The sequence below is a fragment of the Xiphophorus maculatus genome, chromosome 2 (genome assembly GCF_002775205.1).
Source record: "Xiphophorus maculatus strain JP 163 A chromosome 2, X_maculatus-5.0-male, whole genome shotgun sequence".
Lineage (NCBI taxonomy): Eukaryota > Metazoa > Chordata > Actinopteri > Cyprinodontiformes > Poeciliidae > Xiphophorus > Xiphophorus maculatus.
The window spans coordinates 13,260,286-13,282,846 of record NC_036444.1 but is presented as its reverse complement, the minus strand read 5'-3'; the positions used below and the strand labels follow the sequence as shown (position 1 = coordinate 13,282,846).

The following is a 22,561-nucleotide window of genomic DNA, read 5'->3' as shown; positions in this document are numbered from 1 at the left end:
ATTACTGCTGTGCAACAATTTTCATTTCCCTCTGAATCTGTCTTTGTCTCTGCTGAGCTTAGATGGAAACCATTTCCACCTGTAGGTTACTTTCATTTTGTTCCACACTTTTATTTTTTTATATTAGTTGTAAGCATATTAGTTGTATTACTCTTAATAACACAATTAATGATAGAATAAATACAGATTCCACATTAATCACTTTAAAGTATAATTTCAAGCCCCAGCCTTTTAGGTCAAATTTAACACTAACTGATATAAGTATCTGCAGATTTTATTGGTTTGTGTTGGTTTAAATCCAGATAAAACCATGCACGACTAGAAACATATTTAATAGACTAATAAGGTAATAGAACGAAAACTATTCCTATAAATGTATAATAAGCCCCGTGGTAGAGGTATTTTTGCCCCAGGAATGAATACATAGTCTGGAGCCATGCCAAGGAGAAGTATAAGAAATGTTTGACAGCAAATTCAACCACCCACACAAGTTTGTTTAGTGCTCTGAAAAGTACCTGCAGAACAGAGAGGCATGAGGCCTGATAGAGGAAGTATAGGTGCTCTGCGTTGATTGGTGGAGACATGATAGGAGGGCTTGGATCATTCCCCCAAGGCTAAAAGCCATGCAAGAATAAGCAGCATGCAGAAGGAAAGAGTGGAAGAAAGCAATGGCACAAACACAGTAAGAGTTGTGTGTTCATGGAAAACAGACAGAAACTTTAAACAATCCAATCAAAAGTAGACAGAAAAACGCTCATGCAGTCACTGTCAAGCAAACCAGAAGGAAGTCTGAATAAAATGTATATACTGCAGCCAAATGTGTGCTGTATTCCCTGCATACAAGAGGAAACTTTTTAATGTTTGAGACCAAAATCAAAACATTAATTTCACTCATTATTTATGTATGTTAGTTTACTAATAACTATAATATGGCTGGCTCATATATATACATTTTAAAAACAGGTTAAAGCGAGATTTAAAATGCACGTAAAGCATTAGCAGGAGAGGTTTGTGTGTCACCTGCGGCTGCTGAGCTCCACTCGGAGTTTGGGCCAGTGTGCTGCTGCTCTCCAACTGTGGCTGGAAAGAAACATAACAGGAGACAGGGGCATCAGGGCTTGTTGAGAGAGAATATAAACATATTAACGGAAATATACATCGAAGACCAGGAACAATAAAAGACATCTGGACAGGAGCACCATTAAAAGACAACCTGGAAGAATGCAGCAATACAGGTATTTAGGGCACCTTGTGAAGGCCTGGTTGCTCACTAATCTACAGTACATCTGTCAGAGATTTCCTCTGTGCTCTTTTAAAGTCACATGCACTTACCTGCTGGATAACATTGCTACACAATTCATTTATCCAACACTAGGGTCATGGGGTTGCTAAGCGAAAAACAAAGCATCTTATGTGCAGTTTTTTTTTATTATTATTTCTTTAAACTAGAAAACACTTTGTACCACTACAACTACTACAGTAGACAGTTACAGGAGTCTACAGATTAGTACGAACGTGTTCCTTTAGTTTCCCTGAACATGTTACTCCTTAGACTGAGGACGTATTAAAAGGCTGTAGCAGGACAAAGGTACATTTTATCTACCTGAGGGGGAGGCGATGGTTGGTAGTAAACTCCGTACTATAAAAAAAAAAACAAAAGCACAAGGTAAGAGTGGCAGACTGAAGACAGAAGTCAAGTTAATGGAGGGAGAGAGAAACCGGACAGGAAAGTTATGGTCCTGCTGCCTAAACCAGCACCTCAAGCAGGGAATGTGGATTTTGTAAATCGACAACCATCTAAACAAATGAGCTTTTACCCTGAAAGGCTGAGTTCAGAGAAAGAGGGTGTGTCCAGAAAATGTCTCCAAGCTATTATTCTATAAACAATAGATCTGACCAAAGCAAAAACTCTGTGAAAAAACGGTTTCAGATTTCACAATTACTCTTCAAAGTCATAATGATGTGATATCCGAAGTTATACCTGTGGAGGCGTCACTGAAGCCGACGAGTTGGTGGGCGTACTAGGAACCACTTCAGGCTGACTGGCTTGCACCTGAGGTGGAAAAAGATACCATGAGTACTGGATGCAGATTACAGCTAACTGACTATTTTGTAAAAGATACTGCATATTGAAAGATACTGCAAAAAAAAATGTTGCTGATATATTAATTACTCTTTCAGTGCTTTAAGACACAACAATGCAAGCAGAAGGGGCAAAACGCACATTTTCGTATTTTCATTTAGGTTACTGGGGGGACAATAGTCTGACACTTGATGTGGAAAAATTACAATTAGGTCACACCTGCTAGTTGTATTGCTATATGTTTATTCTAAGTTCTGTACAGTATATTCCCACCAAGTTAAATCTGTTTGGGTTACATGCACAAGGTTGGACGTTGTTTTTCCCCAGCTGCATGGGAACCAGTCTGATTCCCATGCTTTGGATCCCTTATCCCTTTGTACAAAACTCATGTGTTGGCTCTGCCTGGCAGAGCTTTCCGTTTCAGACTTGCTTCATTATTGACTGTCCTGTGAGCTCTCTGAGTTGTGCACAATTCATGAATAAACCTGATTGAGTGATTTTACCTGAACAGTGCTTGGAAATAGTTTGCTTCCACGAAATACTCATTTTCACCTTGAGCTATGCCTGTCTTCTTTAGCTCCACTTTAGTTTGAGCTCAAAACAAAATATTCCTCATTTGTCTCATTTCTTATCTATATTCAGAAAATCATGACCAGTATATTTGGTCATGCCTCAGACAAGGAGCTTTCTTTTTTAAAAGAGATTTATTAAACCTGTAAAATTTTTGTGAATAGCATTTGCCAACAGGTCCTACAGACACAAAAACGAAGATGTGCCTCCAACTCTTCTAAAGATAAAGCAAGTGTTTAAGTAGGAGAATCTTTCTTGTATTTTCTCACCGTTGACATCGAATCATTTTGCATCTGTGAACATGACGCTTGCGGCTGAAGATGCTGATTTGGAGAAGTGTAGGGTATGTTAGGCTGAGGAGGCAGGGCCTCAGGAAGGGCGGAGGAACCAGGTAATCTGTCCGACAGGTCCCGAGCTGGACAAGAGACAAAAAGGTGAACTGGTTGGTAATCACAAACCTTTAAATATCTAATTATTATGGTCTCTCAGATTGAGTAATTATACCTCCTCCAGTCTGTTGTAGATGTTGGTCTGACTCAGACTCTTCAGACTCTGGCTGGATGCCACTGACACTCTGTCCCTGTATGGGAACTTGGACTTGTCCACTCGACTGAGGAACATAAACTGGCTGAGGAAGCCCCTGTGACATCCCGGTAACATTAGTCGACTGAGCAGTACTGTAGCTTGAGTTCTGAATACTCTGCTGTGATGCTGGTTGGCCGCTAATCTGTGTGCTGTGCTGGGTAGGTTGGGGTGCAACGTAGGCTGCAGGCTGCGGCACCGGCTGTGACTGAGACACCTCCAGACCAGACTGCTGGCTTATTTGCTGTTGTGGCGGCAAAGAGTGGCTCTGCACTTCCTCTTCAAGCCGTTTCTTCTCCTGATCTTCTCGGACCTTTAAGAAAATTCGTCAATTACTGAGTGAATATTCATTTAAAAAAAAAAAAAAACTCCCTTCATGCTGATGGAAGCAAGAACAAGTTGTACATTTACTCCCTTATGAAAATACACCATAAACATTTTCTAGCATTTTGTTCATTGTAACCACACACTTCAATGCATTTTATTAATTTGATTACTTGTGACTAATGCACAATAGCACATAATTATAGAGAGATTTTAACCCACTTTTTTTTAAAGCATTCCTGAAAGCTGAAAGCTCAGCTTCAATGTAAAGCATCTTTAAATGTGAATTTTTAATCTTGCCCTGATTTCTTAAACAGATTAGGTCTGGACTCTTGTACTGTAATACTTTCATGCATTGATGGTGCTCCAACTGAACATTTTGCTGATGGAAGGTGAAGCTCTGCTCGTTTTGCAATGATTAACAGGTTTTGTTTTAGCACTGACCTGTGTGTAGCTTCATTCCCATAAATTTGGGTCAGCTTTGTTGTTCTGGCAACGAGCAGTCCCAAATCATCATGCTGCCACCACAACACTTTACGGTTGAGATAGTGTATTCACACGTAAGTGCACAGTTAGTGTTCTGCTACACAGAGTGTGTAGAATGAAGGCTAAAAAAGTTTAATCTATTCCCAATCTATTCCTCTGGTTGCCATGTCCTACATGGCGTTTGGAAGACTGCAAACAAGGTTTCTTGTGGCTTTTTCTTTTTACCAGACTAATGAAGCATCAACAGATTTTTCCACCTGAGCTGTGAATCTCTGCAGCTCCTTGTATGTTACAACTAGTTATTGGGAGATTATTTTAATTAATTCTCTCCTAGCCTGGCCTCAACTTAGAGGTCTTTGTGGGTTTGTTGTCGTTCTATACTCTGCTTTTAGATGATGGTCTGAACAGAGCTCAATAAGATGTTCCAAGACAGGACTACTGTTTTATCACCAAATCCTCCTTTAAACTATTTTATCCCTGCCTGACAGGTTACTTAGTCTTCTTGATGCCGTTTGTTTACTCTCTTTGCTAATTAGGTCAAATCTCAAGGCAACTGGTGGAACTGGATTTGATTTGGAGGCATCAGATTTCAGATTATTTGTAAATAAAGAAATAAATGAAAGCCATGTATCCTTTTCTTTTCACTTCACAATATGTGCTGGTTTGAGTTGGTGTATTAGATAAAATCTCAAAATACATTGAAGTTAGTGGTTATAATGTGACAAAACGTGGTAATGTTAAAGAGGTGTGAGTACTTTTCCTAGGTAGTGTACTTTAATTCTGAGCTTGCTTCAAGAGTTCAAGAATGTGCTTAAAATAAATAAAAAACATCACAACAAGCTTGGGACACACCTGCTGCCTCTGTGCCCTCTTGCGAGAGATTAGAGACACCCTGTCCTTTATGGCCTTTGCAATGGTCTTATGGTCTCCTTCACAAACATAACCAGATTCAACCTGCAGCAGAAAGATGAGATATTTAAATCAGAAATCAAAACAGATTCTCAATCTGGAGCATTTCCACACACAGAACCTGACATATCAGTGCAAAATGCCATTGTCTTTAATTGCAGTCATGTATTTGCGATGTTGCCTTTACACACAGAGGCACAATGGAAACCAGTGAGCAACAAAAACAGCCCGGCCTTGAAAGGAAAGGCGTGGAAAAAGGCTGTTCAGAGCATTAAAATACGTTCAATTTACCATTTCCTGAGCCACATCTTCTGGGACATCTTTGTTGAGGTCAAAAGAAAACTCTATAGCTTCGTTGTCTTTGTACTTCCCCTTCAGTTTCTTTATATCCTCAATTCTCAGCCACAGCTTGATTGCCTCCATCTCCCCATCATCCTCTTCAGCCAACTCCACACGTACGCCAGTATCCTCTTGGAAGAAGGCATGGTTTAGGAGATCTTTGATGGAGTACCTAAATGGACAAAAACCAGTGAGTAAATGAAAACCCTAGAGCTTTAGAAAAAAGAAGAAAGACATCTAGTATAAATATGGGGATTTTCTAAAGTTCGAGACCTCTCATCTTTGTTCTGACGTATGCAACCCTCAATGATTTCCTTAACCTCAGGAATGGCCACCTTGTCGAAGCTGCCCGGTTTCACCCCCTACAGAAAACACAGAACTCTAAATGAAAACCACTTTCTACTGGAATTTTTCAAGTCTAAATAAATTTCTGTATCTCTGTATTGAAACCACAAAAACATTTATTTGAATTTTTGTATTGGGGTTGAGAAAGTGGGGGAAAAAAAAACATCTAGCCTATTACTTTCAATGTTAAAAGTTTAGCATCCAAATAAAGCAGAATTACCCGGAAGACATTTAGAGTAGGGGGGAGACGTTAAAGAATATCAAGTGGGGGAAACGGAGGGGGTACAGACAGAGATGGCTGATGAGACGTGAAAAAAGAGATTACAGTAAAAAAAAAAAAAATGAAAGCAACAGGTTTAACCTCCTTATGCGAGAAATATGAATGACTCATAACTTACATTGCGTTCCAGCAGTTTGCCAACACAACCTGCATGAATAAGACTAAAACTATGCAGTTCTCCGATGTAGCTTCTTCTGTTCAGGAAAGGATTCGATTACTAATTTTATCTTGTAGATAAACAGCACGGCTTCTTTGTGAATCATCTAATAACCTTCAATGTCTCACCTCATAACTTTAGGTTTATTATAGTAAATCTAAAGAAGATATATCAACAGAAAACAGAAAGCAAAACAGGATGATGTAAGAGGAAGGGGTTTTCTGGTGCTGGGAAAAAAAACCCCAAATTTCCTTCTTGGAAGATACCAGTCAATAGAAACAGAAAATGAATTCAAAAATGCATAGGTGGGAATTCAGAATTACTCCAGAGACACAAGTCTTCGTGGCACAGAGGAGAAGGTGAAGGCATGGTAGAGACGTGATATGTAGTGCTGACAGGACGACTTACGCTGGTAACTCTGCGGTAGATCTGTGCAGCGTTCTGGCACTCTGAGTACGGGTACTCGGAGGTGGCCATCTCCAACATGCACATTCCAAAGGCATAAACATCCACTGACTCGTCGTACTTCTCCTCATACATCTCAGGCGCCATGAACTCAGGGGTACCTTAAATCAAAACAACTATTCAGAACTCTCGAACTCCCTTACTGACTGTGTGGGCTTCTCATAACCCATTGCTCCTCTGCTCCTCTAACCCATTGGACGGGGTTGAGGAAGAGGAGGATGAGAAGAATGATGGGCCCGCTGACATCTCCTGGAGTAGAATCTGTGAGGTGAAAGTTGGAGGAGAGAAATAAAAAAGGGGGAAGGAAAGTAAAAAAAAAGAGAGAAAACAAAAAAGGAGGGGGAAGCCGAGCTCAGTTAGACTGTAGAGAGGATTGCACGTGTTTGTCTGTGTAAGACCTCGACATGATGGGACATATATGTATATATGTGTGGGACTGAAGTAGCCAGTGTGCAGGACACACTTTTTTGGCAGGAATTCATATTCACAGTGCTCAATAATTAGCTCTCATTTAAGAAAATTGCTTCCAACAGCTGCAGTGAAATTAAAGGTACTCAAGATCGTGCCAATTTGCTCTGTAAAAGAAATAAAACTAGCTATGGAAGTAACTTTTGTCAAAACCTTATCCACAAAAAACAGTGTTAACTTTACTCATTGCAGTACACTCACCTCTCAAAGTCTGACCTACCACATCATCCTGACCTGCAGGAGGAAGGTGTTACAGTGAAGGCCGACAAAAACACATCCCATAGCTATTTACAGAGCTGAACAGTGTGTCCTGCCCACCAGCCTCACTAAACTCGTTATTTTAGCTTCAGTCTCAGGTCTGACACAGAAAAACTCATTTAGGTATTTGATTGTAATTGGTTTTGATATTGATGCATATACAGCACACTATTAAGACTTACCAGGCCCATAAAAGATACTTACTCAATGACCAGCAGTACCCTATTCATTCCAAACAGCAGAATGGGGCACAGCTGAGGCTAGAGCCTACATTTTAAAAGCATACTCAAGAATGTGAAAATAAAATAAAATAAAATAAAATAAATGAATAGGAAGGGGGGAGGGGAAAAAAAGAAAAAATGCCGACAGAGGCAAAGTGCAGAGAGCTCCCTGGACAGAAAGATGGAGCAAAAACTCTCTGCGGTCCTGCAATAATTTTATAGATAGCAAGAGACAAAAACTAGGGGGGGAAATAAAACAAAACCTGTTGAAGCAAACCCATAGAAAGAGATGTTAAACAATATATGTACAATTGGCAAACAGACCACATATTTCCAAACCACAGGACAAAGACCAGTCTAAGACACAAATACCTAAAGCCTGAAAGAAGGCATGACAACTACTGTTATATTTAATATTAATAGTTAAAAGTAGGAGAAACATTAGGCGCTACTTACAGTCAGTAGATGCCTGGAAAAAAGACTTTTTTTTTTAACAGACATAGAACAGAAATGCTCTGTACATCGATCAAATATGAGTCTGCGAAGAGGAAAAGCTATGTGCAAATCTGCCGCCATATTTGGCCTCCATTTGAGCTGTGGTTTGTTTGAGAGACAGCTGAAACACTGTGGTCTGTTTTTAAACCACATTGTCAGGAAAAATAGCAATTTCATAAAGACAAAGCGTTCAAAACTTCAGAGAAAGACACCGTCCCACAGGGATAAGGAAGCTGAAGTGATTCTGAGTTCATACCTATAACACTCTTAGCGAAGGATGCGCGCTTCAGGGTGGCCAGTCCCAGGTCTCCAATCTTAACAGATCCTGTTGGGCCTGTGATGAAGATGTTGTCACATTTGAGGTCTCTGTGGATGATCGGCGGAGCCCGAGTGTGAAGGAAGTGGAGTCCTTTGAGGATTTGTCGACACCAGCTGCGCAGCACTTTGATTTTCATCACCTTGAACCGCTTCAGATATCTGCGAGAGAACAAATCATTATTTCTACAAAGCCTGTTAGATGCACTGAGCAACGAATGATAGGAGCTGTACTCTTCTCTCAGTAAAAGAAGATAATGCCGCAGATGTACATCGAGTACATTTTGATTTGTACTTAAAACAACGTAGGAATTAGTCATACCTGACGTTTTTTGTTTTTTTTTTGTATTTCCGTGTGCTACAGAAATAGAAACTTTGACCCAAAATCTAATTTTTACAATGAGTTAAGGCAAAACATTTTTTAAAAACATGAGTTCTATTGATTTCACATTTTTAAGTCTATCGGTTGTGAGACTCACGTTTTGAGTGTACCAGAGGTCATCAGCTCTGTAACCAGAACAATGCACTTCTTTCCTTTGGAAGGTCCCTCCCAGGAGTCATAAAAGCGAACAATGTTGGGATGTTGTAGTCCCTTTAACATCCCCGCTTCCTCCTTAAAGCGCTGCCGCTCTGTCTTCGACAGCTTACGGTCCTACAAACAAAACCAAAAGGAAACATTTTAACATTTCATAACCTCAGCACCACAACAATTCATGACTGTACATGTATGAAGTTACAGTGATGTTCGCCATATAAACACCATTAATTCAATTTTCCTAAATACTGTGAAACTTCTTTTTGAAAAAGTTGGACACAGGATATAGTGTCTTCATGAACCAAAAATGTAATTGTGTGCAGCTGTGGTCAGAGGAATGCATTTCTGTTTTCTCTGGCAAGGCCGTGAAACACAAAGAATGTGTTGAGGTTTACCCTTGAATTCATGCAAACCAAATTAGAAGTGCAATGATGGATTTAGATTTAAAAAAAAAAAAAAAAAGCTGCTAAGCGCTGAGAAAAAAGTTGCTTTATGCATCTATATTGATGAAAAATAATCAAAAACAGAAGATAAGTTCAAATCAAAATGAAATAAAATCATAAAATTAGATACAAAATCAGCCTATGTTGTTAAGATTTTAGCTCTTGTATTTCATGAGTAGCTGCACTTACTTATATTATGGTAAAATGCATTTCTTTAATATGCAAAATATATATTTAAAATCAATTAACAGCTTAAAGCATAAGTACTAGAAGTCTTTGATGTTCTGCCCATTAACCCCAAAAATTTTAAACACGTGAAACAACCTCTATCAAGTTTCAGGAGCAATTTCTAGCATGACCCACATTTAGATTATGCATGACTAGAGAGCAGTAAACCCGCTGTAGTTGAACAAGTCGTGAGAAACCCAGCAGCCAAAGACCTCAAGTCCCCGGACACCTGGCCTTAAGCCAAGCTGCCAGCATATTCAATCCGTCTGGAAGAGCAAAATGAATGTTTGACTATTAAAGAAAAGAAGACTTTGACATTACAAAACATTACTTTGCCCATACAATAAATAAACTTTTATCACAGCTTTCACTGTGGAGATGTCTGAGGTATAATGTCAAAGAACAATTGGGAAGCCGAGTTGGGAAAATGAATGAGCTAGTCAAAGAAACACCAGGAAACAGTGAGTGAGACATCAGGCAACTAGACCAACTGACCTACTTTGTATCTATTTATCTAGTGGGGCCATGGGTCCCCCTTCTCCTCTGCTCACCATGTCAAAGCAAATATGCAAAATATCTACAGCAGCACACCCCATCATTCTCAAAGCTCCAAGGTTGTGCACAAAACCAACAGATAGGATATTGATCACAAATCTGAGATCACATAATAATAATTGCACTAATAAATCCCCAGTTACGAAGACCAAATCTGTAAATAACCAAATTTCTTCTAAGCAACAGTTCAAACTATTACATCCTGCCTAAAAACTTCAAAGTCTTCACCTTCAACTTGCTGAAAGTGGAGTCAGAAAGTCAGGTAAATAATCTTGCCATTGACTCTTCATGAGATAATCTGGATTATCTGATTGATGTATTTTATATGAAAACAAGTATGACGATTTACAAGGGTTTGGTTTCATCTGAGGAAAAAAAAACTGAACATGGCTTTTAGCATTTATGTTATTCTTGAATGTTTTCAATATGTCTAATAATAATAATAATCTTTTAGACCAAAGCAATTTTATCCAATGTAAATCACATTCACTGTTAACTACAAAGTGGAGGGGAAAGCACCGCTTCTAGGCAAAGACTTTCATAAATAATCTAACAGTCCAAAAATAGATTGAGGGGAAAGGGGCTGCGATCATGCAAACACTGAGTGACTGATGAAGCTTTGCTCTCAACTTATTTTGGGATAAAGTTTAAAGTGAAAAATCCATTAATGATGGTGTAGATAAATGGATACTGTTATCAGTATGACGTGTTACAATATATGTGTAAAAACCTTTGCAACTGCAGATCAATTGTAAGCAAAAGACAAGCCAGCACAAATCAGTTCACAAATTTTCAACATTGAACATATTTTAAGGTGTTAAAAATAAAACTACTCAAGGGAATACCACTCTTGTCTTAAGCTAAAGTACACAATTTAACAAAGTAAATTGTACACTTTGCTGTTTTGGACTATTCTGTTTGTCATTACAAGTAGAGTCATCTCAATGTCATCAAGAAGCTGTAAAATGTTAAGTTTCTGCTCCAAGCAACCAAACAAAAAAGAAACCCTTGTAAATTTAAACCATAAGCAGAACATGCCCTGGTTTGTATTAAAAGACGGAATTCCCCCAAATTTTGGAAACTGAATGTCGGGCCCCAGCAGAACAAGCTTCTCCAAAATGAATGATAATTAAAAGTGTTAAAAAATAACAAAAATCTAGAGCCACGGCAAGATATGAAAGTGTGCAGGAGCTTTTCCTCCATCTTTCATTTTTATTCTACACCCATAGGTCAGATCACTTTTTAATGGCCTTAATTTGACTTTCCTTTATGTCTGTAAAGTTTAATGACTGTATCTTTCACAGCTGCGTTCAACTCAAAACCACTTTCTTGTACTTCCTGCCACAGTGTCACCAGAATGAAATTTCTGTAAATGGTTTCTGTAAATAAGCAAATGGTATTTACTTATTTATAAGTAAATTCTAAAAACGTCCCAGTTTCACAGTTGCTGTTTTAACGACAGCTGTTTTCTTAAAAGCTGGGTTAGTCATTGGTGGCATTTGGGTTTAAAAGGTCATGTCATGGCCTCCCACATATTTTAGTCAGAAGGAGAACCAAGACTTTACTTAGAAGTTAATCCTATCAGCTCACCTTTCTGCTCAAAACTAAACCTTTCTTTTTTTTTTTGTTAAACTGACCCACGTGTTTTACTATTGCAGTGTTACAAACAGTAAATTGCTGAATGCTCATTTAATGTGTTCGGTTTGAAAATGCTTATGCTGGAATTTCACTTGATAATTTTTAAACAATACTTTCCAAAATATTACAATCTAAAATCTAGTAACACTCTTATGGTAAGTCTCCCAGCAACAAACCATTAAGATCAGCGATAAATCATAGTTGAGTTTAGTGTGACACTTTCAGCAGATCCCTTCAGCTACTTGGACAGACCTGTCATTGTCTCTGAAGAAATCCTGAGGTTTCCCTAATCTCTAAAGTATGGCTACAGTTAAGAGAAGGAGGACGAGTTGGGGAGATGACGCATACGAAACTGCATGAGTGAGGAGGAAAGGGGAGGTTCCTAAATTTATTCCCCTTTCCCTCAACTTCCTCTCTTTGGTGACCTACTTATTGTTCAGACATGCCAGCAACATGAGATACAAAACAAATGAGTGTGGTCATGAGTAAGTAAAGAAGGGTGTTGGTCTAGAAACTCTTGAGGATTTTGACAAATTGGCTTTTCAGATGTAAAACAATGCAGCTTTAGATCACAGCGATTTTAGGCAAACTAGCTGCAGGGGTTGAAGAAAGGGAAGTGGAGTTGGTGATTTCATTTAACAACAAACCAAGACAACCAGAAACAAAATTAGATGGTGAGCTTGCTTTATATCAGTGCTAAAATAACTTTTTATTCATGTTTCAACTAGTCTGCGTTTCTATTAAGTCCTGAATTACAGTAAATGCAACAACATTAGTTTGCAAGTTTTGTATCTCCCTAAAAGAATGCACAAATCAGACATTTGTGGCCGATTTCTGGACTAAGGTTTTAGAAAACTTTGATCTGTTGATACAGACTTTAACTTATTTCAATTTCTCTTGAAAACCTATGACATAGACACTTATAATAGCATTGAAAATATTGTTTCTAGTCTTTCTGTCAAGGGTTGTGAAAAGGACGTTAAAAATCAGAACTGAGACAAAGAAACATTTCTAACTGCCTTTAGAAACTTTTGTTAATTAGTGCAGTTAGCATTACTATAGCAACAGTCTGTGTGTATTCCCTAATTGAGACACTGAACTCTGCATTTTGCAAAAGGCTGCAACATGTCTAAATCCAGGATGTTCCATAATGTTGAAATCTCAAGAAGATAAAGTAGAGCAACATCCCTGTACTCTGAGTCTGTACAGTCTTACAGTGATTCACTTAAATTGTTGCTCTAACACAAACTGAACAATCCACAGAAATGTCTCCAAGAATCATAAAAAAAATACAGATTCCTTTTAAATAGCATTTAACATTTCTGTTCTTCCTCTGACTTCAGCTTTAATGCATCCAATCATAAATAAACTTATCTTCTTTGCTCAACACTAGAGTCCACACCAAAAGCTTTTGTGGCTAGAGAGACATGGTAGCAAGTGCGTTCAGTAATCAGAATAAGATCAGACTTTTCAGGTTCCAACCAGACAGTCACCAGGTAGCAGAGTTCTATGAGTCACAGTCGTTCTGACTACCTCTGTGGCCAGCTCTCAGGTTTATTGCTCTCCTTTCACACCACGGCTTCTGGTGGTTTTGTAATACAGAGAATCTAGTCCTGAAACAATAAGTTATTTCACAATACAGAATGGCAACGTGGAGTCAAAGAGTGAGACTGAGTGTGACTCAGCAGTGATAATGCTTGGTCTTATTCATATAATCTCCCTCAAACCACTGTTTTCAATAGAATTTAAACTTAAAGCCAAAAGTCTTACACTGATTTAATAAAGCCATACATTCCCAAAAATACAAGACAGTTTGCAAAATTATTCTCATGTTGATCATTTAGGCCAATTTTCAGAAATTACCACCGCATCAAAAATCTTGTGCAATTCCAGCTGTCCTTTACAAAACTGCTATTTCAGCAAGCTATGAAGACTTAATACTACCTTTAATGTTATAATCTATCTTTAATGACAGAGAGCAACTTCAAGTGAGACAATCAATCACGGTGGTAAATACCAGCATGCCAAGTAGTAACATGTTAACTGGGTGGATTTTTCTTGCCAGGGTACTGGGTTTATTTAAAAAAAAAAAAAAAAAAGAAAAAATCAAAACCTCTTTGAGGAAATTAAGAGGGTGGGAAGTGGACTGATGGTTTACTAGTAGGACTTGGCAGGTCAGCCTGCTGTGCTAAACACAGGAGATTCCTCAGCGAGGAATGTGACCCGTTTTGCATTCACACAAGCATTAGCAACAGGAATGCACTGAGCATGCGTGCGATTTGCTCCAAGTGAGGGGGGAGGGGCACGTGTCTGTAATCTTAACATTGTTCTGAAACCAGCTTGCATGTGAGACTGTGGTTCTATCCGCTGCTGTGTGAAGGCCAACAGCAGTCATGACAGGGTGAAAGCTCAACATTATAACCAAACGTTCATGTGGTGAAGGAGGTCAAAGTTTGGACTGTGCAGCGGTTAGGACGGACAGCAGAGCCACAATTATATAGAGTTATCTATAAACAAAAAGTGAGGTCTAAAGGAGATCCTGACGAATCTAGGTCAAAGGTCAATTTTGTAAAACAGTTTATCTTTGTGGCCCACTTTGTAGAAGAGAGGCAGATAACTTCAGAAATGTCTGTTATTTCATATTTTAAAAAGTGGCAATTATGTGGTTATGGAAATATTCTCAGATTTTATTTTCACTCACTTATTATTTAGCTGTCTAGAATTTATTAGATTGCATTTAAATGCAGGTCTCTGAACCACTCAACCTTTATTTTACAATGTTTCAACAACTCCGTGCATGTCTAAGAAAGAAGAAACGTTGTTAGTGGCAGATTTCTGAGGTTTCTCTATTTAACAAAAGCAAGACTTTCCATAAAGTCTTATTCCTCTGAGGCAACAACCCCATCCAGTCAGTCAGCCACCACGGCCCTGGCTGCATTCACACGGGGAAGTTTTTACCATGCTCGGATGAGCAGTTCAATCTACAACAGTCTAAGAGGAAATGGTGGCTTATCATTTTATCAAAAAGAAAATTACAGCGGCTCGGGTTCAGGTAACAACGTGGAAAGAAATCTTTCTGGCTCCACCGTCTTCACAGCAGACGGTGACAAGACAATTTAACACTTTAAAAATGAGACATCTCACTGGACTGAAAAGTGAAATGTGAACATTGGTATAAAGTAAAATCACAGTTCTACTGTAGTCATTGATGCCACATGGATGGGATGATGGATGCTCACAGCACCCTTTATGTTTACTTCTAGTGGCTCAGAACCTGACAGAATAATCCCACAAGCTAAATGTAAGATTTTTAGAACCATTTTGAGCCTATAATCGTTTATCCACTGAAGTTGGTGTTGATCAGTTCCAGCATGTGTCTCAATGCTTTTACTTCGATAGATTGCAGAGCTTCAACAACTTTTAAACACATTATGCTTCTAAATAGATACTTCTGATAAGATGATCAGCTACTGAAATCCCTGATTTCAAGACACACTTTATTAAATAAACACTTTTTCTGTAGCACAAAAGTGGGTCACAAATAACAAGATTGCTTTGATTTGTCTCTGAAAACGAAACAACACACAGAACAAATTAATGCCATCAGGTATACTTTGCTTAAAAATAAAAACAAAGTACCTACAATAAAGGAAAAAATGTAGAAATTTAAGATCTAAAAGCTGATCTAAGACATTTTAAGGCCAAAAAGTAGATTTATACTTGAACACAAGCAGAAACCTTTTAATAAAAGGCACACTGTTCATTAGCTTTGGCCTAATGCTGCTTATCGGATAGATAGTAGAAGCTTTATTAGTCATAACTCTAATAGTATTGGATTATGCATTAATTACATAATATACTATCATTGCCAATAACACCACATGCATTATTAATACTGTTTTATTCAAAGTCTCATGAATTAATACTTTCAAGATAACAGTATGTTCATCCTGTTGGACGGAGTCTCGTGACATTGTCTAGACACTACAGCTGATGGGAAGTTGTCATTGCTATATTTAATATCCCCATCACACCACATTGTAGAGTCTCAATACTCCTGTTTATATTCAATATATTACTTTTTGTGTATGACCATAAGTTGATAGTGAACGATATTAAGTTTTGTTTCAAAATGGCACAAATTCAAAACAAAGATCATCTGAGGTCACTTTAAACAGCGAAAAACCCAACATCATTGAACAAGCATTAGGTATCAGACATTTCCTATTTTAAAATGAAAAATGTCTCAGAACGACATTAGCACCATTCTGAAAAGCAATGGGTTAGGGTTAAAAGTTAAATTATGCATACCTGCAGCTCACACCATGCCACCTCCACCGTGGTTTCAGTGTCCAAGCCTTTGTAGACCGTCTTGAAAGAACCACGTCCGATTTCTATATCAAACTTCAGGAACCGTCCGTCTGGTGATGTTCCCACTGCTTTGGTTTCTGCCTCCTCGATGTCATCCTGGACCCTTTTCTCAGCTTCTCTTTGCTCTGCCTCGGCTCGTGCCCTGGCAGAGTCCTTATCCTCCTCCTCCCCCTCATTCTCAAGAGAAACCTTTACCTCAATGACACTCTCAGATTCTCTGTGACTAGGCAAATGTGCCTCCAAACATGGCGCAGTGCGAGCTTCAATCAACATTTCTCCATCTCTAACGTCTTGCACAACAGCAGACTGTTGTCCCAAAACGTCTACCTTGGCAATCTCAATTTCTTTCCCCTGTTGTTTTTCTCTACCATTATCAGCAGACTTCTCACTTTGATCGCTTCTGGGTTCAGCCTTCAGTAAGGGAGTAGCAGCAGCCTTGTGCTCCGGAGGGACCAATTCCTGCGGTTGAACTTGTGGAGGTAATGGGATGGGGATTTTGCTGGGTAAAGGAAGGGCCAGTGCTGTGGCATTGGAATCACTGATGACACTTCGACGTAAAAAACGGTGTTCAGGGTTACATCGGTCTCGCTCCATGGTGTGATGTCGACGTCTCACTTCCACCGGCCGGGAATCACCCATCATCGAATCTGAACCAGAACTGGGGCCATTTCCACTTCTCTGAGGGGGGGCTAGGAACTTCACCATTTTTTCGTCTGGCTTTTCCGACATCCCACCACCCGGGCTTAAAGTAAGAGGGTACAGTAAATAAAAATTAAAATAAGCTTACTTCCATGACTGCCCAATAGGCTTGGCTAGGTGGTATTAGCCTGTAGTCAAAAACAAAAAGGCTAAACTGAAATCTATCTTGTGCTGTCCCTTTGATTGCTCAAAGACTGTCTTTATATATATAGTGCAGGGACTGGGGGTGCAAAATGGGAGGTGTTCTCTTGTCAATGGAAAAACACTGAACACCGCAACAGAATGCAGAGTATTGATGTTGATACACAAGTCTCTTTAGTTCCACATCATCCATCCTGTAAAAGGTTCTTTCAAGCATACGGAATTATTGGCAAGGACCAAGAGTGCACAGCCTCCGACAGGCACCAATCACCCCAAAAGCAGGGCGGGCAAACAGTGTTAATACGCTCCAGTCCACTTTGTGCTGCAACAAAGAATCCAAAACAAAAGTTAGGCCCGACACATTTCAAAAGTAACCAACATCATGTCAAATGTCAACAAGATTTGTAGCATAAGGCAAAATTTACAGTACACATAAATTTAACCTTTCTTAACCCCGAAGCACAGAGAAGCTTGATACAATTTATGTAGACTTCAGAAATTATGTTTCAAGTAAACTGGTCTATTTAAATCTTTAAAAAAAGAAACTACATTTACAGTTTGTTGAAGATTGGATTTTTGCAGAACTAGTAATTTTAGTACTGACTACACATTTTTCTAGTTCCCCCAAGTTGAAGATCAGATTTCAACTTGCGTCCGATTTTGAATTATGTGAATTTCTTCAAAAGTAACATAATTGTTCCAACACGCCCCCGCAACTTTGTTGCAGGGAATTTTCTCCCTAAACTGGGTAAACTCTGCCTCTTTTGCCATGTGTATTGAGAGAGCATACACAACTTTGTTGTGATGAAGACAGAATAAATTGACTCTGGGTAAACATTTGTTCCCCCATTTTAAACTGTAATGTTACAAAATAACCTGGTGAATCCTACCCATGGTTATTTATTTTAAACTTAACTCAATATCACAGATGTTTTTCCTCATTGATAAAAACATGTTTTTTTAGTTGTTTCTAGTAGGAAAATCTGAGGGAAAATACAGTTGGCTAATGAGACTGAAGTGATCATTTTAATTTTTTAAAACGCAGTAGATAAGATAAGATTTATTCGTCATTGTCATCAACAGATTACAACGAGATTGAGATTTGCTCGACTCGAGTTAAGATGCAGGTTATGTGTATATACATAATATACAAAGATGCAGTAATTACTATCATGACTAAAAATGTTGCAAAAGTCAACTTTAAAAATAATACCCACGTTGAAGTCATGGGATCTGCTTAACTGTGACAGTATATAGATATATAGATATAAAAACATTACTTAACCTCTTCTAAAACTGAACTTTACTTTTAGGAGCTAGAGATGGCTGCCAGGACACATTTGAAAGGTAATAATTACTGCCACCAGTAAAAATAATGACATTATATTGCCTATGTTCAGGGTAGAGGTTAAGTAAACATTTTAAGCAGAACAAAGATTTATATGATCAATGAAACATCTTTGTAAATTAAACCACGGCTTCTGTCGATATAAACATCCGTTTTAGTCGGTATGTCAGTAACAGAAAAAAACGATTTGCATCCTGTCCCCTGATATGGCTGTTCAAACCAGCAGTGACAATGTTGTTACATATAAAGCACCTTATTCTTGTCACCGCAGCAGCTATGGCCAACGTAAGCAACCATAATGCCAGAAAGAAACCGGATAAATGTTAGCCGCGCTTCCATCCAGATATACAAAAATATACACAAACGTAATAATAATAACAAAAAAAAAATCGAATGATGACTAAATAAAATCTATTAGTACATTCTTATTTTTAGCTCTGTATTAATGACACCCTTTCCGTCTGAAATGGCAACATCGAGTCAACATTACAAAGCGAAGGGAAGCAACGGCTCTTTGTTAGCCGCTAGCACTCAGCTAGTTAGCTGGCGTCGGCTAATCCCTTAACAGGGAAACGACAAATCAGCGATGACTAATTTGCGCGTTGCGTCTTTCTTCCAATTCTGTTCAACGTTATAAAACAGCCACATAGCTACCTCTCACCCGAATTCTCGTTCAAAGCCATTTACAAACCATGACCAAGAAATAATAGGTCACAAGTTTACCGTATCGAGGTCCTGTTTCCATCCCGGAGTGATTAACGCCACACCGGATACGTTCACCCGGTGTGAACGTCGGTTGAAAAGGCGGTGACAAAAAGCGCCACTGCTACCCCAGCGATGGAACGTTAGCTAGGCGGGTCCTGCTAATGGCCTAAAAAAGGCTGGACCCACCTTCTTAGCAGCGCTTCATTCATTTCAATGTTACGAGGAGCTTTAACAACGTCAGCGTTGAACCATGTATAGCTGATAACGTTACAATGACATTAACCCCCCGCTTGTGAGTTTTGCTGTATTGACAGCAAAGCCGAGCTAATGTTTTGAAACCTACCTTCTCTCAGCGCTAGTCAACGCCAGGGTCTGAAATGGAAATTCCCATTGTAAAATTGCCTTCAGTTCGATTGAACAGAACTCACTTACCTCGGTTTAAAATGTAGCGCAAGTATATGTCCCAAATAATACAAAATTCTTTTTTTTTTTAATCGGATCCTTTACATCCAAGTTGTCGAAGGATGAACGTTGTTACTGAGTGCGCATTTGCAAGCTGTGAACTACATCATAATCATTTGCTGCATACACAGTAGGCTACTCACCACATAGTTTGAACGGAACAATGTTGTTTGGTTACTTACATTTAATTGATTCAATTTTGCTGCCTGTTTCCAACAAGAGGTGAACCCGAATGACCATTTTGACGCATATATTGCCTTCTTTCTTAAATCTAGGAACCAGTCAAATAAAAATAAAGATAAATAAATAAATAAAAAGAGATAAGAATAAATTAGAATTTGGTTTAATTTTTATTTTATATTTCATTTAATAAAAATATAAAATTGCTGGCAGAGAAAAATGCTACATCTATTTTATTTTATTATTATTATTACCTTATCCAAACCTTCTCCATAAGTTTCTTGCTCAGAATTTCCAACATCGGGTTCACAAAATTATGAGAAAAATAATAATAATAATAATAATAATAATAATAATAATAATAATAATAATAATAATAACGGTTTTTATCCAACCTACGAGCATTTTATCTATGTGTTTATTTTCTGTGTACTTGTTCATTCATATTTGTTTACAGAGGGAAAAAAAGACATAGAACATTAGTCGAGAAGAAGAAATAGCACCTCCTATAGTCAGAGTATACGATAGACACAAAATTAGATCAATCTAGAAATTTGAACGAACGGGACAATTTTTTGTTTCTTTTTTGCTTCTCGAACTAAACTTCGGTTATTTTTGACCAGAAAAAAATAAAACTGCATTTCAACTTACTATTTTATTTTTAAAATACTAAAATGAAATAGTCACACGTATTCTGTAACCAATTTAGTTCAGTGTTAGACAATTATGTTATTTTTAGACAAGAACATAAAGAGGACGTTATACATATAAACGATGATTGATTTGTTCACCACTGGCTCCTAGCTTATTTTATAAATAACTGAAAATAAAGGATTCTATAAATTTGATGAAATCGTTCGAGATATCTGAATGCTAAAGAGCTAGTATACATCGACAAACAAACCATAAAACAACATTACTTCAAAAAAATATCTTTACTAAACGTTTGGCAAAACATATATTTTGTCGAGGTAACATTCAAGTAAATTTTTTTAACTAAAGTTAGTAAGGTGAGCACTGCCCCCTGGTGGCAAAACCTATCTGCCTTTAAAGATTGAAATAGACAAATAACTACATTTATGTAAATAATTAAAATATATTTATTTAACATATTATTTAGTGATTTACAATTTCACTTATTTTATAGTACAGCAAAGTAACCAAATCCATTATTTATTTGAGTATTTATTCACTTATAGAATCATTGTCTCTTAAAAATGTAGTATTAGTGAAAGTACTAACACTTATACAGTAATGAAATTCACATGTTGTGTAGATTAACCAATCAAATGCTGAAGTTTGTTTGATGACCGACAGTTACATGTACTCATTATTAATTATGTATGTACTTTAATTCCATTAACATATCTTGAGTTTATTTTAAATAATTATGTAAAATTTATATTTACATGTATGAACCATTACTTTCTTGGATTGTTGCACTTTTGACCCTTGATAGAAAGCTGAATATCAACATACTGTCACATATAAATAAAATGTTAATGTTAGTTTAAGCTCTGTCTCCATTTATGTATATTTTTACACATATTTATGGTGTAATAACACTAGCCGCTCTGTAAAACAGTTCTAACCTTAACTGATACCTACAGGTCAAAGCTTTAAAATTTGTGCTTCCAAAACAACAGTATAACTAGAAAAGAAATTGCATTTCCTGCGAAAATGCAGTGTGAATGCTCTAAGCTGAATATTTTTAGTGAAAATTGCAAAAGCATTTGAAGTGAACTACAGAAGACTTGCAGAAGCAGCAGAATAAAGCAAAAAAAAAATCTGCTAAGCGCAAATAGAAAACCTGTATAAGAGGAGTGCAAAAATAAATGCAATAAGTCAATGCAAAAATCTCACCCAAACAATATTAGAAATGTGTGCAGAACACTGTTTACAAAGCTAATCTGTAAGGTCACAAGAGTTTATAAATTAAAATTAGCTAAAAAGCTAAAGTTAATTGAAATACTAACTTCAACTAAGTTAGTAGTTGAAGCCTCTGGATTAGGACTAGCATCTTGACCTACTATACATGCAGTGTGAAAAAGCCCATGTCAAAGCTAAAATTTGGTAAAAAGCTCAAATTAGCTAAACTAATAATGATAGCATTTAGAATAGCACTAGAATGTTGACCTACAGTAACATACTCCATGCAGTTTGAAAACACCTGAAATGTAATAAGCAGAAATATGTTAGCTAAAAAGCTAATGTTACATACAGTACTATCAACTGCATACTGTCCATCACTAGCATGATTGATTCAATTTAGAAGGTTTTAGTAAAATGTAGTTAAAATAATTTCAGATAAAAATTTTAGCCCTCATGCCATCACTCAAACGTTGACTAACTAAATGAATTCACTTAATATGCAAATATTGTATCAGCTAAAAGTATATGAAAACAAATCTTTATTAGGGATCAAAATAGGTTTGGAAGGTCAGCTGGAATTAGGGTTAAAATTAATAAGGTTTGGGATTGGAATTAAGGTTGGAAGCAGGACTAAAAGGGGGCTTTAGAAGGAGGGTTGCATGGAGGGCTAGGATTAGGGTGGGAAAGAGAGTTGGAATTATGGTTGGAATTGAGAATGGAAGGAGGGATGGGATTAGGGTTTGGAAGGAAGGTTGGAATTAGGGCTGGAATTAGGGTTGGAGTTAGGGTTACATTAATTGAGTGAAGGGCTAAAATAACTGCCAATATGTTGACAATGGAAAAACCTCAAAACTAACACTAGTAACAGCTCACTGTAGCCTATGCCACAGCCCCACAAATACAACCGATATAGATGCGTACCATTTGTCAGAGTCGACAGATAACTCTCTGTTTCACCGGGTGTCCAGGTTATCTACTGTTCAGTCCACTTTCAATCAATCCCCAAACCACTGTGCAGTCGGGACCGCGCGTTTAAAATTAAAGCGTGGCGAGAAAGGCTGTCGCGAACGCGCACAGGGGGCTTGAC

At 37.8% G+C, this 22,561-nt stretch overlaps 1 protein-coding gene across 4 annotated transcripts in view; it reads right to left on the bottom strand.

Annotated features, from left to right (window-relative positions):
- Positions 1–19,623, bottom strand: part of LOC102229269 (serine/threonine-protein kinase WNK1) — a 29,018-nt gene extending 9,395 nt beyond the window's left edge. The window contains exons 1-13 of one of the 4 annotated variants that reach the window (XM_014473099.2): positions 19,605–19,623; positions 16,008–17,229; positions 8,777–8,949; positions 8,239–8,459; positions 6,484–6,641; positions 5,567–5,655; positions 5,246–5,465; positions 4,898–4,999; positions 3,158–3,548; positions 2,923–3,068; positions 1,982–2,053; positions 1,604–1,639; positions 1,021–1,080 (exon numbers count right to left, since the gene is read on the bottom strand). In XM_014473099.2, coding sequence (XP_014328585.1) covers positions 1,021–1,080; positions 1,604–1,639; positions 1,982–2,053; positions 2,923–3,068; positions 3,158–3,548; positions 4,898–4,999; positions 5,246–5,465; positions 5,567–5,655; positions 6,484–6,641; positions 8,239–8,459; positions 8,777–8,949; positions 16,008–16,796 — 2,457 coding nt within the window. In that variant the 5' untranslated portion in view covers positions 16,797–17,229; positions 19,605–19,623. Of the gene's footprint in view, positions 1–1,020; positions 1,081–1,603; positions 1,640–1,981; positions 2,054–2,922; positions 3,069–3,157; positions 3,549–4,897; positions 5,000–5,245; positions 5,466–5,566; positions 5,656–6,483; positions 6,642–8,238; positions 8,460–8,776; positions 8,950–16,007; positions 17,230–18,978; positions 19,102–19,392; positions 19,523–19,604 lie in introns of those variants that run through there. The other 3 variants (XM_023349002.1, XM_023348997.1, XM_023349010.1) reach the window with 3 other exon arrangements.
- Positions 19,624–22,561: the final 2,938 nt, after the last annotated feature.